At 39.6% G+C, this 15,900-nt stretch overlaps 1 protein-coding gene across 4 annotated transcripts; it reads left to right on the forward strand.

The window, feature by feature from the left end:
* Nucleotides 1-764: 764 nt before the first annotated feature.
* On the forward strand, nucleotides 765-15,220 carry ncapg (non-SMC condensin I complex, subunit G). 4 transcript variants are annotated; one of them, XM_059342471.1, is made up of 22 exons: nucleotides 765-845; nucleotides 1,148-1,255; nucleotides 2,702-2,944; nucleotides 3,328-3,556; nucleotides 3,727-3,872; nucleotides 4,036-4,120; nucleotides 4,531-4,723; nucleotides 4,816-4,965; nucleotides 6,663-6,803; nucleotides 7,750-7,873; nucleotides 8,148-8,237; nucleotides 9,877-10,065; nucleotides 10,187-10,297; nucleotides 10,879-10,998; nucleotides 11,248-11,484; nucleotides 11,587-11,768; nucleotides 11,931-12,096; nucleotides 12,406-12,573; nucleotides 13,877-14,000; nucleotides 14,284-14,331; nucleotides 14,450-14,519; nucleotides 14,632-15,220. In XM_059342471.1, exons 2-22 carry the CDS (start codon nucleotides 1,148-1,150, stop codon nucleotides 14,756-14,758), a joined length of 3,051 nt encoding a protein of 1,016 aa, XP_059198454.1. In that variant the 5' UTR covers nucleotides 765-845; the 3' UTR covers nucleotides 14,759-15,220. The 4 variants fall into 4 exon arrangements, with proteins under 4 accessions (XP_059198454.1, XP_059198464.1, XP_059198475.1 ...); XM_059342481.1 differs by having other exon boundaries at nucleotides 788-845; nucleotides 1,143-1,255; XM_059342492.1 differs by lacking the exon at nucleotides 765-845 and adding an exon at nucleotides 991-1,012.
* Nucleotides 15,221-15,900: the final 680 nt, after the last annotated feature.

Here is a 15,900-nt window from a genome sequence, read left to right on the forward strand (position 1 = left end):
TGCCCTGTCCGCCAGTGGAGACGCTTGTTTCTGCCTTTCCCACGGGTTAGCTGTCTGCTATGACCCCTTCACTTCACAGCTGCCCAGCAGCTGCGCCATTGGACATCATGACACCAATGGAGGGTTGCACACTAATGACCTATATAGCTCAAATGTGGGATATGAAATATTATCAGATTAGTGATTGATTTCTTTTATCCAACCCAAATTAAGCCACATGATTATCTTGCTCTTCTTTTATTTTTATAAAATGACAAATCATAACAACTAAATCAGACCCAGTATCAGGCTTATGTCTTTTAAACTAATTGTTCTAAATGCCTTCAGTGTCTGAGGGCTTTTCCCCTGAGCCTTTCCCCATAGGGAACACTAATGGCTAAGCTGTATACTGCAAGAAACTAATTCTTAGAAAAGAAAAAACAAAACAATAATTAAAATAGGCTTTATTTTAGCACCGTTAGTGAACGTCAGATTGAAAATACATACGTTTTTAAAAAGTACATTTAAACCTTTAAAAAGCAGGATTTTACTTTTAGGCATACACATATGCTTAATCTGCCGTGAATGATCTCAGTTATTTGAATACAAACTAATTCAAATTTTAAAATAATTGAAAAAAATAATACTAATCAGAATAGCTGCAGACTAATTTTCTGTTAATCGAGTAACTGATTAATACTTACCTTTACCCTTTTTTTGCCCTGTACTTTTTGTTATTGAGCCGCCTGGCAGGTTAAATTCAGGGCAGGAACAGCATCGCATACTACACGTCATACCCCAGTTCTCGCGAGAATACAGGATTTGAAAACAGGCGGCAGTGTGGAGAGACGAAAACTGGAGAAAAGGTGCATTTCTAAAATTCAGAATAAGTTTAAATATTTTGTACATTACAATATATGCTTTAAAATTGTGGTAATGGATGATGTTAAGCGTCTCCAGGGAGCTTTATTTCGTATCACGTAGCTAGGTTACGTTGTTTTTCTGCTCTTCTTTCAGTGGGACTTGGCTCGAGGTGGTTAACGTTAATGAGACACTAGAGACAAACAGGCTGCAGCTATTAGCGTCTTGTGAAAACGTTGCTGTGAGGAAAGCTTATCAGGCTGTTTGACTGATTCTGTCTTTTAATTTGGGTTTCTGCGAAGAGAAGATGACTGCAGACAACGAAATCGAGGTTAAAGAGGCGTTTCAGCGCGCTCAGAAGGGCCACAATAACAAAGCGAAGCTGGTGGCAAGCCTGAAGAGCCGCTACAACAAGGTGAGGCCGTGTGAAGCTATTCTATGTGCTCTCTGGAGTGTTTTTTTTTAAACCCTTAAAGACATGTAGTACTATAATACGGAAGAGGATTAGGGCCACACAAGAAAAAAAATATTTGAGTTAAAAGTCAAAATTCTGAGAATAAAGTCAGAATTCAGACTTTAGTCAGAACTCAAATATTTTTTTCTTGTGTGGCCCCAATCCTTTTCCGCACTATAACATCTTTGCTTTGTTCTTCTAAATATCTGTAATGAATATTAACACTTAAGCATATACATAGTTTCAGGCAAATGGAAGTAGGTGAAAATTTTCAGCTGAAGCTATATTTATTAGCACTATATGTGGCAGTTTATGAAGGGCAAAATAACTTCTTGATGTGATACTATATATATATATAGTTATATATATATATATATATATATATATATATATATTTATTTATATAATACTCTTTTTATTGGTTTTTCTAAGCACAAACAAACAATTCCATCCTCTTGGATGTGCAGTACAAAGCTCAATGCAATCCAGTGTAAAATATGTAATTGGTGAGGATTAGACAAACAGAATCACACATTTAGGACTATTCCAAGTGTGTTACTTTAAGAAATGTACATTAACACAAGGCAAGACATATAGGTCAAGGTCACGTTTATTTCTAGAGCACCTTATACGCAACCAAGGTTGACCAAAGTGCTTTACATAACTGAATAACAACAAAAAATCGCATAGCATAAAATATATCAAAATGGAATAAAACAGAAGGATAAGAAATGGAGTGCAGATACAGGATAATCTGAACTAAAAGCCCCAACTATAAATCAGTAAAGCAAAGTGGCAAACAGAATAGTTTTAAAATATATATATATATATATATATATATATATATATATATATATATATATATATATATATATACATATACATATATTTGGATTGGAGCAGACCTTTAGTTTTCTGGAGGTTTGTTCTAAATATGTGGTCCATAGAAATTGAAAGCTGCTTCTCTGTGTTTTGTTTTGACTCTGGGGGACAATAAGCTAACTGATGACCTGAATGATTATCTATTCTGTTTGTGATATACAAAAAATTTAATATTGATAACATGTTAATCATACTCCATATATGATATGACTGCAAATAATCTGGCACTTCTTAAATAATTTCTTCTGGTTGCCTTCTTACTAAAATTGTAATTTTTGTACAGTTATTGTTACCGACTCTCTCCACCTCATTAAACTTTTTAGTGTAATTTATCTACAAAAAACAGACAAAGTGCACAATAAATGATTTAAGTTAAGAATTCCAATGACAGCATTTTCCAAATTCTCATAAGATATTGTGATCATGTCGTTATTGTAAATTCTTTTGGCGATTAACATCTAGAAGTGCAAATCTGATATAATGAGCCATAGCCATATTGTGAATAATAATTGTCTCCCCAACCAGCTCGAGGACAAAACTCTGTTCCATGAGGAGTTTGTCCACTACTTGAAGTATGCCATGATTGTCTACAAGCGTGAACCTGCAGTTGAAAATGTCATCGAGTTCGTAGCAAGGTTTGCCACAAGTTTCCAGTCTCCACCTAAAACAGACGAGGAGGAGCAGCAGCAGGAGGAGGAGGAGGAAGAGGAGGAAGATGCTGAGGATGATCATCCATTTCTGAGTTTCATCTTCAACTTCCTGTTGGAGGTGTGAATGCACACTTTTTGTTTTATATGTGCTGTACAATTACAATAACTCTGTGACCGATACATGTTTATTTGTTTTTCAAGGAATCTGTTAACAGTGATACTTTTCCTCCGTTAGTAACAAAAACCTCTCTGACTTTTGCTGTACAGAGAAGTCCTGATGTGATTGATATGTCTGCTGCCTCTTAGTCTAATTTTGTCCTGTCCCATCTGTCTCCTCTCTCTTGCTGTTGGACCCCATCTGTTTCTCACTCTTACACTTTCCTGTGATATGCAACTCTACTTTCCTCTGTCCACTCCTGTCTGTTTGTCCCCCATCCCTTGTCTTGCTCTTTCCCCCCCACTTCTTCTCCCAACCTGTTTTCTGCCTTCCTTTCTTCTCAGTCCCATAAAGCCAATAGCCATGCGGTTCGTTTCCGTGTGTGCCAACTCATCAACAAGTTGTTGGGCAGTATGGCGGAGAATGCCCAGATAGATGACGACCTCTTTGATCACATCCACCAAGCCATGCTGGTCCGTGTCACTGACAAGTTCCCCAATGTGAGGATTCAGGCTGCTTTGGCCATGACACGTCTACAGCAGCCAAAGGATCCTGACTGTCCAACCATCAACGGTCTGTTTGTTTTTCCTCTATTCCTGTTAATTTATCTTTGATGTAACAGAACAATATATGGCTTTCAATTTTAATTTTAAGAGACATTTTTTGTGATTTAATAAATGTTTTATATCTTTCTGTCATTGACCCTCCAACTGTCTGATGCTCTATTTCTTTCCACTGTTCAGCATACATGTTGATTCTGGAAAATGACACAAATGCTGAAGTGCGACGGGCTGTCCTTTCCTGCATTGCGATGTCCCCTCAGACCCTCCCCAAAGTACTGAAACGCACCCGGGACACCAAGGAAAACGTCCGCAAGCTAGCCTACCAGGTAGCCACAAATGCAGACAAAAGATCTGCTATAATTTTATGCACACACATGCCAAGTATGTCAACAGATGACATTATAAGTTGTTGTCTTGATCTGACTGAACACTAGTTTTTGTTACATGTTGTGAATTAAGGATTACTCTTTCTATCTTTTCTTTTCTAAGGTTCTGGCTGACAAAGTTCACATTAAAGCTCTGACCATCGCACAGAGAGTTACTCTCCTGCAGCAGGGTCTCCATGACAGTTCAGGTAATAATGATGATTTCTGTGTGTGTGACATTACAGTTAAGACACACATTTTTTTTGTATTCTTTTTTGCATTTTGTAAGAAAAAACTAATTTAAAAACTACACCAAACAGCAAAATATATTTTTATTATCGGATAATCTTTTAAATGATTGTCTAATTTTTTTCTTTTATGAAATCTAAAACAATGATTTTGTTTAGTCTGACCAGTAGTCCAAAAGATATACAAAAGATATTTAACTTACAATGGTGTACAGCAGAGAACGGTGCACATTTTCAAACTGGGGTTGCTGTAAACTGTCATTTATGGTCGGCTGAAACGACTATTAATTTCAGATTAATCAACTGATTGTCTCTGCTCTGAATTCAATTGTGTCCATTTAATTAAGTCTGATTGGCTGTGTGTGTTGTAGAAGCGGTGAGGGAGATGGTGCGTTGTCGCTTACTGCCGTCCTGGATGCTTCGGCTGGACGGGAACATCATAGAGCTGCTCCACAGGCTGGATGTAGAGAACTGTGCCCAAACAGCTCTGGAGACACTGAAAGCCATCCTTAAAGGCACACTAACCGAAGAACTGCAGCAGAACAGAGTGCAGCTCGACAACAGGTACACTTCAAACTGCGTCTCTCTGTCTCTCAGATGTTCTCACATCAAAAAGAAAATGTCTGAAGGTTAGAGATCATGTGTGTTTTCAACAGGAAGGTGATCCCCGTGGACTTGCTCTCCTGTGAGAATGTGCTTTACTGGAGAGCTCTCTGTGAGTTCATCAAGGCCGAAGGAGACGACGGTGATGAAATGCTGGAGCAAGTGTTGCCAGACTCTGCCACTTATGCCGAGTACCTCTACGGGTGAGACAAGAGACAGCTCACTGAATTATATGAACGGTTTTCTAGCTGTCACCTGTGTATTTTACACCTAATGTAGAGCAGTAGAAACAGACTCTACAGAGTGATTTCATTCTCATTTTAAAGTGTCTTAAAACGTCAGGTGCTCACATCAACACTGAAAACGTTTTTTCTCATAATTCCTTCCGTTCATACAGGACATTAAAAGATCTTTTTGTAGTGCTCATTCATGTAGGTGACGCTGGACAAAAATCCAGTCCTCCAATGCAAAAACACATTCGAAACCTTTAAAAGTTTACACGTTTCTTCAGCAGATTGACTTTGACAAATCAAGTGGGTGTCTTTCAAAATTAGTCTTTTCTGCACCAAATTCCCTCTGTTACACTTCCTCCACTGCAGCTCAGAATGGTAACACCACAAAAGGGAAACTCAAAGAATTAATTCTTTACTGAAATCAGTTGGAATTGATTTGTCTAATCCAGTATGCTGAAACCTCTTATAAGCTTTAGATAAAGTTTAGAATACATTTTTTTTTAGAGTTTATCCCCCATCACTTATATGAAAAGCACTTTAGGTAGAGATCTTTTAATGTCCTGTATGAACAGGAGATATGATTACAACCAACTGTTCATGTTGTTCATACGGGCGCCTGACGATAATGTTGAATTATATAGTGTTTGTTTGTTGATGCAGTGACTTTGTGATGCTCAGAAGACCTAACACTGTTGCCATAATGCTCATGTTGTTACTCAGGTATTTGAAAGCAGGTCCGGTGTTCTCAGAGGAGCTCTTCCTGTATGTAACTGTGTGGCTAACTTATTGCTTTAATTTAACCTGACTAGTTATTTCGAAGTGTGGCATTTCTATAAAAACAATCACAGAAAAACAAGGGAGACATTTTGTGTTAAAAGTTCATTGCTCTTGTTCGTCTTTTTCTTTACACTATCAAAGACGGATACTTCAAAAACAGCTGTGAACAAGTTAACATGCCTGCAGGTCCCAGCAGATCATAAACTACTTTGAAATGTAGCTGCAGACGCTCAAAAGACTTCTGCTATTACATAGAATGTGTTGTTTCTTTTGTGTTATTTAATATTTTATTCTCATAGATCTAGTTTTGCTTTTGAGACCTCAACATTCATCTGGAGACTCATCATTTGACATTTAGAAACATCCACAAATCCTTATTTCATCTTCAAGTTAGCTTTCACCAAACTGCATAATACACTCCATACATACTCCAAATGTGTTGCTTATAATCTTTAATATCTCATAGGCACAGCTATCGCCGCACTTGGTTTTAGCACTAATCCACAATCCTTCATATGTTTAAATCCCAGCACTCATCAGTGTGGGCACATTCTGCTGTTTTACAACCTGCCAAATACTTGTGATGCTTTAGTGTGAAATGCACCTTTTTAATGAAATTTGCAGCAAATAAGTGTCACGCTTAACATAAGTGAGCAGTTGCAGGTTTGTATAAATCACTCAGTGGCTGGCTGATAATAGCTTGTGTAGCTGTGGCTTGTAGGTAGTGCTGGTGCAGTGCTTGGCTACCTACAGTATTGCAATACTGCATTTAATATGATTGAGTTATTTATTCAGAGATGTCTGGCTGTGATCCTGGTACCTATGACAGAATTATCTTACTGTACACACTGAGAGCTGTTGTAATCTCTGAGACGATTGACTCTTAACAGATACCTGAAGGCAGTGCCTTTACTGTCAGAGGAGCAGAGGGCCGACTTTAACCAGCTGGAACTCGTCATGACCAAAGAGTTCATCTCCCAACAGCTGATCCATCTCATCGGATGTCTGGACACCAATGAGGAGGGCGGCAGGTAAGATGAGGAGCAGAGTTGTGTTGGTAAAATGATGAACAGGTGGTGTGGAAGGTGAACAAATTCACCTTAACAAACATGGCTATCAACTGGGAAAGCAGGGAGTGGGAAAATATTGAAAAAGAGGGAGGAGAGGATGGCAGCTTTAAATGAGGGAAGAAGAGATATTTACTTTATTTATGAATGGGGAAAATAAAAGCTTCTTTGTTTGGACACCATTCTGGGGAGGATGAAAGTTGAGAGAGAAGAAACTTCTGGAAAGAAAGATTTAGTCATTCTGTTTCAGAGCTGTACAAGAATATTATCGCATTTGACTTGATAAGAATAAATGTAATGCTACATAGCTTTTTATGTTGATGCAATTTGTTTCCTTTTCTCAAGGAATTCACCGTTTTGTATGTAAAATGTTAATATCTATAAATGGATATCTACATATGAAAGAAGAATCTTAAGGCAGCTGGATGTAAAGGTTTTGGTCAGGAAGTGTTCTGGTTTCTGTTTTTAGTCTGAGTAGCATTGACCAATCGTGGACCTATATAACACTTACAAAAATATTGATAAATTTAGCAGATGGGTCAGAGATTGGTCAAATGTCCGAAAACTATACATGACAAAGAAAAGTTACAAATGTTCACATGCCCGGAAACTGGAATCAGAGGAAAGTTGGTTGTTTTTTGCTAGGAAAAAAAGATTGATTGATATTTATGATAATGATTAATTCGTTATCAAAATAGCTGCTCATTAATTTTCTGTCAATTGACTAAATGATTAACTAACTAAAGGCTTCAGATCTAATCGAGGTAAAGGAATGTACCTCAGACTGTGAGCTCATTGGTTGGTGGCTAGTTTGTGTGCTTGTCAAACCTTATTTTGTCTAGTTTGCTAAATATTATCATCGGCTTGTTGATGTTTATAGTCAGACTTGTTTTGTTGTGTGTTTTTGTAGGAAGCGTGTGTTGGCCGTCCTGCAGGAGATGTTGGCTCTGCCCCAGACTCCCTCCTCCCTCGTCTCCCTTCTCACTGAGAAACTGCTCACCCTCATTTCAGATGACAACAGACGCATACAGACTGTAAGATGCATTTTATACTTTAATCTGATCTCTTTCACTCCTGCACAGTCTGTGTTCATCTAATCCACATTGTGCTCATCTTCCACACGCAAGGGAAATGCACATATCAATGCCCTTCATATTTTGTTGTGCTGCTGGTTGCATTAATTAAACTGTCTTATGTTATTAAGGTCTTTTGTTAGAGATATCACACAATTAAACAGATTTTGCATTCAGCGGTGGTATCATTAGCACGGAGATCAATGTCTAAATGAGCTGGCTTTGTGCTACACAGGTGGCAGAAATCATCTCGGATGTGAGGGAGCCCATCATGGAGGCCAGTCAGCCAGTGGATGAGAATGTGAGCCGCCGGCAGCAGGTCCAGGTGGGAAACACTCTGCCAACTGAAAGCACCCAGGAGCAATTAGATGTAGTAATCCCTTCCAAATACCCTGCTGTTTTTTTTTTTTTTGTTTGTTTTGTTTTTTTCTTGGATGGATAAAAGCACCAAATATTGGCATGCTGCTCATTTGTATTTGTTAGAAAAGTTCAAATTATTACCAAGCCTGAGACTGATTTGTTATAAACACATATTCAGGTTTGCTCTATTATGTATGAACTGAATAACTAAATATATATAAATGCTTTTCTAAATCTGAGATGACTAACAAACTTTCATCTTTTTTATGTCTTAGACTTCTCTGTTGCTTACTCTATTTACATTCCCTCTCTTTGTCTATTTGTCCAGTAGTGAGGTCAGGCGGAAGGTGCATAGCATGATGTTTGCCAATCTTTTCTTTTCCTGGTTCTTCTAGATCTAGTATCCAGTTGCATACAACCCTGCTTAGGTTGCTCTTGAATTTTGGCTGTGCCTTACAAAAAATGAGTTGCATAAAAGTCACCATAAGGATTTCCTTAGAGATCAGACGCTTTCCCCTCCCAACATCCTAAATGTTTTCTATCAGCTTCCCTGATGTGTTACCAAAAGATCCATAGTAACCTTTTTCCTCAGAAAAGGGACCATACCGGGGCGTTCCCGGTGGCACACCTGGTAGAGCGCATACCACAGAGGCCCAGTCCTCGTAAGCGGGCGGCTCGGAGCCCTTTCCCGCATGTCTTCCCCTCTGTCTCCCCCTTTCACTCTCAATATCTCTCCTGTCAATAGAGCTACAAAATGCCCAAAAAGTATCTTTAAAAAAAAAAAAGAAAAGGGACCATACCACTCTCTTAAAAGTGAAAGAATCTCTGGAACACAATAAAATAGATGCAATTGTGATTCAAAAGCAGGAGGAGCAATCAAGTTGTATTCTTCAGGACAAGAAAAGCAGTAACCAGCTGTAATGGCTATTGTCAACATTGAAACGCTAACATCTGCACTAGCAACTTTGTGTTTATTGAATTTATATATTCGATGACTCCTTGTACTGATTTTGTCAGTTATTTCCTACTTCTAAATGAATGTGCCTACTCATTCCGTATTCTTCTATCCAGTTTGACTTTATTTTTTCTTTACTTTTCAGCATTAGTGTTAGCATTAGCATTTGGCTAGCTCCAAAACTACAAATAGGATACATAAAGTTAAATGCTCCTAAATTAACCCCTTAGTTTAGGGAAATATTTAATCTCAGTGGGAGTCAATAGTTAGCTACAGTTGGAACACAAATGGGCACAGAGGTATTGCTCACAACTCTGTCAATACATCTCACCTCTCCATCTTTACTGCTGAATGTTTGTAACATCTATGGAAGCCAAATGGCTGCAGAGGAAGTCAGTCCTCACCCAGGTGTATAACTTCCAACCCCTCTGTGCACCTGCGTTCTCTCCCTGCCCCTCCCCTTTTCAGTCAGTAAGGGTAAAGTTGGCTCTAGAGGGTTGTCACCTGGCCCAGACCCCCAGGTGTTGTTGTTTTTCCTGTAAATGGAGGTGCAGTTGCCCGTCTCAACAGTCAGAATCCTCTTGAGTGTATTTAGGCTACGGAATAACTCTCCCTTCTTCTGTTTATTTCCCCACCTTCTCCACTTCAGTTAGCAGAGGTGAAGGTGCACATCATGGAGGCTAAACAAACCCTGGAGGACTGTATCACCGCCCAGGACTTCGGCCGCGCTGCAGAGCTGAAGGACTCCATCACCGAGCTCGAGAACCGCAGGAACCAGGTCCTCCAGGAGATCGCAGAGAGCAGCCAGCCGGCCGACAAGGAGACCCGCACTGAGAAGGTACAGAACCACACAGGAAGCCTCGCCTCTGAGTCTTTGCGTGTGATTTAATGTAATTTACCCTGAACAAGGAAAGATCGTAACGCCTTTTTGGTTTTCTTTTTTTCTTTTCTCTTTTCAGAATGACCCAGAGACTCTCCTGAGGTGTCTAACAATGTGTGCAGAGCTGCTGAAGCAGATGAGAATCAAGAAACAGATTGGTCCAACTATAAGCGCTTTAATGGCTTCACTGGTATAAACCCACACTGTACACATCATCATATTTTTGTTCTTCAGTGTTACTGCTGATGTAAAGATCACAAACACTAACTGGATCTTTACAAATCAGGAGTATCAGAACCAAGTTACCTGCCATAGTTTTGGTTGACATATGTGGTTTGCCAAAGAATTTGGTCAATAGTTCCTTTATTCACTGTATATTTGTTGCTCATGTCTTTTATTTAAATGTTCCCTCCTCTGGTTGGAAAGCATTAATTTTCAGTACCACACAACCTGGAAGTTGATGCATTAAATTGTTCAAATAAAAAGTAATATCAACTTTATAGATATACAGGAATCAGCTTCTCCTGTTTATTTTTAGTTTAATATGATCCAATGTTGTTTTACTGGCACTTCTACCTTTTCTACAGTTTTCTTCAGTTACTGGAGGTTTTAGCTGATGAACGAAGCCTCTTTTACCCACTGATTAAACTTTGAATAATCTGATTGTTTGCTTGTTGTTTATCATCTCATGTTGGCAATCTTCTGATGGTATGGAGGGAAGTAAAGTCAGTAAAAGGTAATTAAGGTCACTATTTTCTCCATCCCCGTCAGGTCCTGCCCAGTATAGCAAATGCTCACCCTGCTGTCCGTAACATGGCCGTGGTGTGTCTGGGAACATGCACTCTGCATAGCAAGGAGCTGGCCAAAAACCACATGGTGCTGCTGCTGCAGGTAAAGTTAGACACAAGTGTTTTATCCACCAAACATTGAAATCCGTTTATAAACATGCTGCATGTTTAATCAGTTCACCCAAAATACACAGGAAATCAAACTAAACCCCTGGTGGGATCCACCTGTGCATAAAGTAAAAATAGGTGGAAAAATGACTTTTTGAGAGTTTGGTTCAGTAAACCAAAAACATGAATCACATAGTGGCAGCACTAAAGTTGTAGAATTGTGTGTGTGTGTGTGTGTTGTCAGATTGCCCAGCTGGATGAAGTAAAGATCCGTATCAGTGCTCTGCGGGCCATCATCGACCTGCTGCTGCTGTTTGGCTTCCAGCTGCTCTCAGAAACAGCTGCCACTCAGACAGCCCCGCAGTCCCAGTCACCAGACAGACAGGAGGAGGACGCACCAATGGGCGAGGAGAAGGGGGACACACCAGAGGACACTGCACAGAGCGTACTTGTGATGCTTTCAGAGTTCCTGGGCAGTGAGGTGAGTGGGCTGAGTGTGAATAATTTACTTAATAAACAAAAGTATGTATGAAGTTCGCTGGGATGTAAAACATTTTTATTGAATTGTCTTCAACATGTTCAGGTGTCGGACCTGCGAACAGAGACCGCCGAGGGCCTGGCCAAACTAATGTACACCGGACGTATCTCCAGCGCCAAGATGCTCTCCCACCTGGTGCTGCTGTGGTACAATCCGCTCACAGAGGACGACACCAGACTACGCCACTGCCTCGGTGTCTTCTTCCAGCTCTACGCCCGCGAGAGCAGGTCACAAATGCACACACACACACACACACAAGCAACATGTGGTTAATTTTGTTTATTGCACTTGTTTTTCTCATCCTCCTATTCTTAGAATACTTACTTGCCTCTGAAGCTTTTTGTTATGGAAGATAAATTAATATAGTGTGTGGTTTCTGTGTTTATTAGGGTCCACCAGGAGGTGGTGGAGGAGGCCTTCCTGCCGACGGTTCGGACTCTGATGAACGCTCCAGCCACCTCTCCGCTAGCTGAGGTGGATATTAACAATGTGGTTGAGCTACTCGTCGAGCTGACCCGTCCGAGTGCACTTATTAAGCCCTCAGCTAACACGGAGGTAAGAAACATTCCCCGTAACCACTGTGAACTCACAAAACCCCCAGTGATCAATCCAGCTCGTTCGCTGTTAGTGTTTCTGCTTTTATTGGCCTTCTGAGCTTTTTCATCATATTGCTTTCTTCCCAAAGAAGCATTTTAATTTCTTCAACACCGATTAAATTGAAGAAATTGTCCTCTTGAATGCTTAAGTTCACATGAGAGAATGCATAGCTTTAATTCACAATTATTTGAGTAAACTGTTTCTTAATTTGATAACAGCTCAGTGAGGCAAAAACAAATTGAATTTACTGAGTGCACTTGTCTTCAGGAGGTTTGTGTCCATGACTTCTTGGCGGTGCGTATGTGTGGAGAGATGTTGAAGGACCCTACAGCCCCCGAGGTGCGTCTCTACGCCAAGACTCTGAGCAATCTGGAGCTCAGCAGAGATGGGACGGTCAGGAAAGACCTGCTGACGCTGCTGCAGCAGCTTGTTCAGGTACACATACACACAACAACGCTGAGAGTCTACAGCCGTGCTGGCAGCTCTGTGAGGCTGTACAACAATGCTTTCAGCTGAACACGAACATGATCACAACAAAGCTTACATTTGATTTAGTGTTACCATGTTAACCATGAAATTGGCGTGTTGGCATGCCAATTACCATCAAACACGCAGAACAGCTGAGGCTCGTAGGACTATAATTAATTTGGCAAATATGTGTTAAACCAAAGGACTGCACACACTGGCTCAATAAAAATATTTGAAAGAAATTTCAAAGATCTAAATACATACAGTGTAATTTTTTTTGAGTCAATGCTCATTTCCATTTATATGAAATAATTTTAAAATTACATTTACAGATATAAAAAGATATAGGATTGTATTTTGAGACTGGAACAGTATGACAAATAAGAAAATTAGAGTCTGATAAGGCGGTCTGGGAACATTGATTTCCTACCATCGTCTTTATCTCCTTTACCTTAGTCTTCCTTACACTTTGAAATGTTAATCTGACGATGAGACGAAAGGGAAAGGTTATGAAACTGCCAAACTTCTTATATTGCTTTCTGAGGGAAATTTCAATGTGTGAACCAAAGTTCATAGCAAAGCATTGAGTAGCTGCTGAGATATTTCACTCATAACCACAAATTTAAGTCAGTGGATCACGTCAGTTCTAACCTGATGTTGCCAAGACGTTTGTTAGTGAAAAAGGCCACTTTATAAAATACCTGGCAGGTGACTGGATGAGCCATCTGTTTGTCACTGTCACACAGCTGAAACCACTCAGGAGAGGGGCAAAGGCCTTTCATAGTGTTCTCTGCTATAAATATAAATACTCCAGTTCTGATATAACCGATGCTGCAGCATCTACACTAACCTCTTTAGAAGTTGCCAGTCACCTCTCTGTGTCGTTACAAACCGATAGCTACCAGTAGCTCCTCACAGGATGATGATTATTGATCAGAACCTCATAGATGTGTGACTCAAGCGCATTACTCTGAACCTGACGGGATGGATTTGGGATCTCATGATCCTGTGATTATCATGTGATCTTGTGATAGAGTGAGAATCCAGCTGTTGTGCAAGGTAAATAAGATTCATGAATGTCTGAACAAAATGTCATGGCATTCCATCGAATCCATTGTTGTGATATTTTTGTCTGGTCCAGCAGAACGACATCATAGCCATCCCTAAACCCACATCACTATATATATATATATATATATATATATATATATATGTGTGTTTCCTGAAATGCCTGAGGTTTCATTTCTCCTCTTTCCATCCTTCTCTTCAGGTGGTGAAGGATCGTGTCTGTCTCCGTGCTCTAGAGAAAATGGTTTCTCAGCTAGTGGACTCTAAAGAGCAGGCCGAGCTCCTCAGCGCCAGTGCACTGCAACCACTGGATGTTAATGCAGATGGTACGCATGCATGCAAACAGTGCAGTCTGTAAAAAAGACAACCTGACATCCCACTCAGCAGCCGAAACTAATTTTGCCTTCTCTGTGCCTGTGTCTAACTAGATTTATACCTCACACATTTGTGACAACTCTTCCTATAAAAGGATTATGTCCTATTACCAGAATGTTGCTAAGTGGATTAAAAATGCCTAGACATCCCATTCAGAGTCTGTCAGGATAAGACTACAGCTAGCGCAGAGAGGAACTGCAAAAATATGAATTTTCTGACTTTATCTTTCCACAGAGGCTGCAACAGACGATCCATCTAAATCTGCCAAAAGACCCAAAAGAGGTAATGTGGGTTCTGCAGTTGTTCATTGTGCTGCTATATTTTTAGAGCTCTTCTTGCCTACTTGAGTCAAGGAGTTGACTCAGCAGCTGTGTGGTAACCTGAGTGTTTGTGTTCACAGGTCAGAGGAAAGCCTGCACAGCCAAAGGGGGCAGAAAGCCAAGCAGGAGGGCAGAGTCATCAGAGGAGAGGTGAGTGTTTTCACCTCGCTCTGTCAGCACAAGGACACCTGACAATACATGTGTATATATGACTTATACATTACTCTAAACCATCACTTTAAACTCCCTTTTGTTTGACCAGTGATGGAGAAAATGTTCCAGAGTCAGTTCCTATGGTGCGTACCTCACGGAGGGCCAGGGCTGCAGCTCTCGAGAAGACAAAGCTGGACCTCAACACCCTCATCAACCAGGAGGCCAATGTGTCGTAGAACTCTGGTTATTAAGAGTTGAGAGGTTTAAGATTAAAACAGGAGTTGAAATGAATTGGATTTAACCTGTGCACAAGTACTTCAGTCTAATATAACTTGCAAATACTGAAGCTGTTAACTCACTCTGATACAACCCCAATTCCAAAAATGCTGGGATGCTGTGTAAAATGTAAATAACTGAACTGAATGAATTAAATACAGAATTCAGAGTATATTCACATGATCCAAGATTTTTACAGTTTAAACATTAAATATATAGTCTTTGTAAAGTTTTTAATTGAATGTGTCTCAAAGGATAAGTTAATTATTGTATTCTGTTTTATTTACATTTTAGACAGCAGTCCAACTTTTTTTGAATCAGGGTTGTAGTAAAATTGCCTTTTGTCATATTGTCTCATATTTCTATTTCCCCGTTTTAAGTTTTGTCATTGAAATTATTAAAGTGGAATATATGTTCAGAAAGCTTGTCCTCTTTTCATTATCACAAAACCAAATCATTGGTCCCCAACTTTGTTGCCTCAGTATGGACACTAATTATGAGCGGTTCAACCAACGATGTTTGTGTTTTTATTCTCAGATTGATTCATTTTTGGATTCACCAGAATGCAGTTTTTCATAAAAGCTTTTTTTATTACCCTTTCAAATTCGTCTTGAACAACTTCAGGTTGGGAACCTGGCAGCTCTGGTTTAATTTGTATCAAAGAGGTAAAAGAGCAACTGACAAACCAAAGTGATCAGATATTTTTATTGTTGCCCTATCAATTTTCTGTATGGGGTTTAAAAAAAAAAAAAAAGGTAGGCCAACCCAAAATTTGATTTAGGCAGCAATGAAGAATCAGGCTGTTAAGCAGAATCTGATGGCATTGGTATAAAGAAAATCTTATAAACTACCTCTCTAACACTAGTACCTTTTTTGTTGCATAAAATACCACCACCATCACTTCTAATCCACATGATTTTTCACAAATGCATACATAGACTTAATTATCAACTGTCAGCTTTACCACATACTAATATGGGTTGTGCGGTTGTTGGCAAATCAAGTCACATGTCAAAGAACACTCGATTGGTTACAAGCAAAACCATAGGTTTTTTTTTAGATCTAGATACTGAAAGGATCAAATGCAAGTATCATTTGAATG

This window comes from Centropristis striata, chromosome 1, assembly GCF_030273125.1.
Source record: "Centropristis striata isolate RG_2023a ecotype Rhode Island chromosome 1, C.striata_1.0, whole genome shotgun sequence".
NCBI lineage: Eukaryota > Metazoa > Chordata > Actinopteri > Perciformes > Serranidae > Centropristis > Centropristis striata.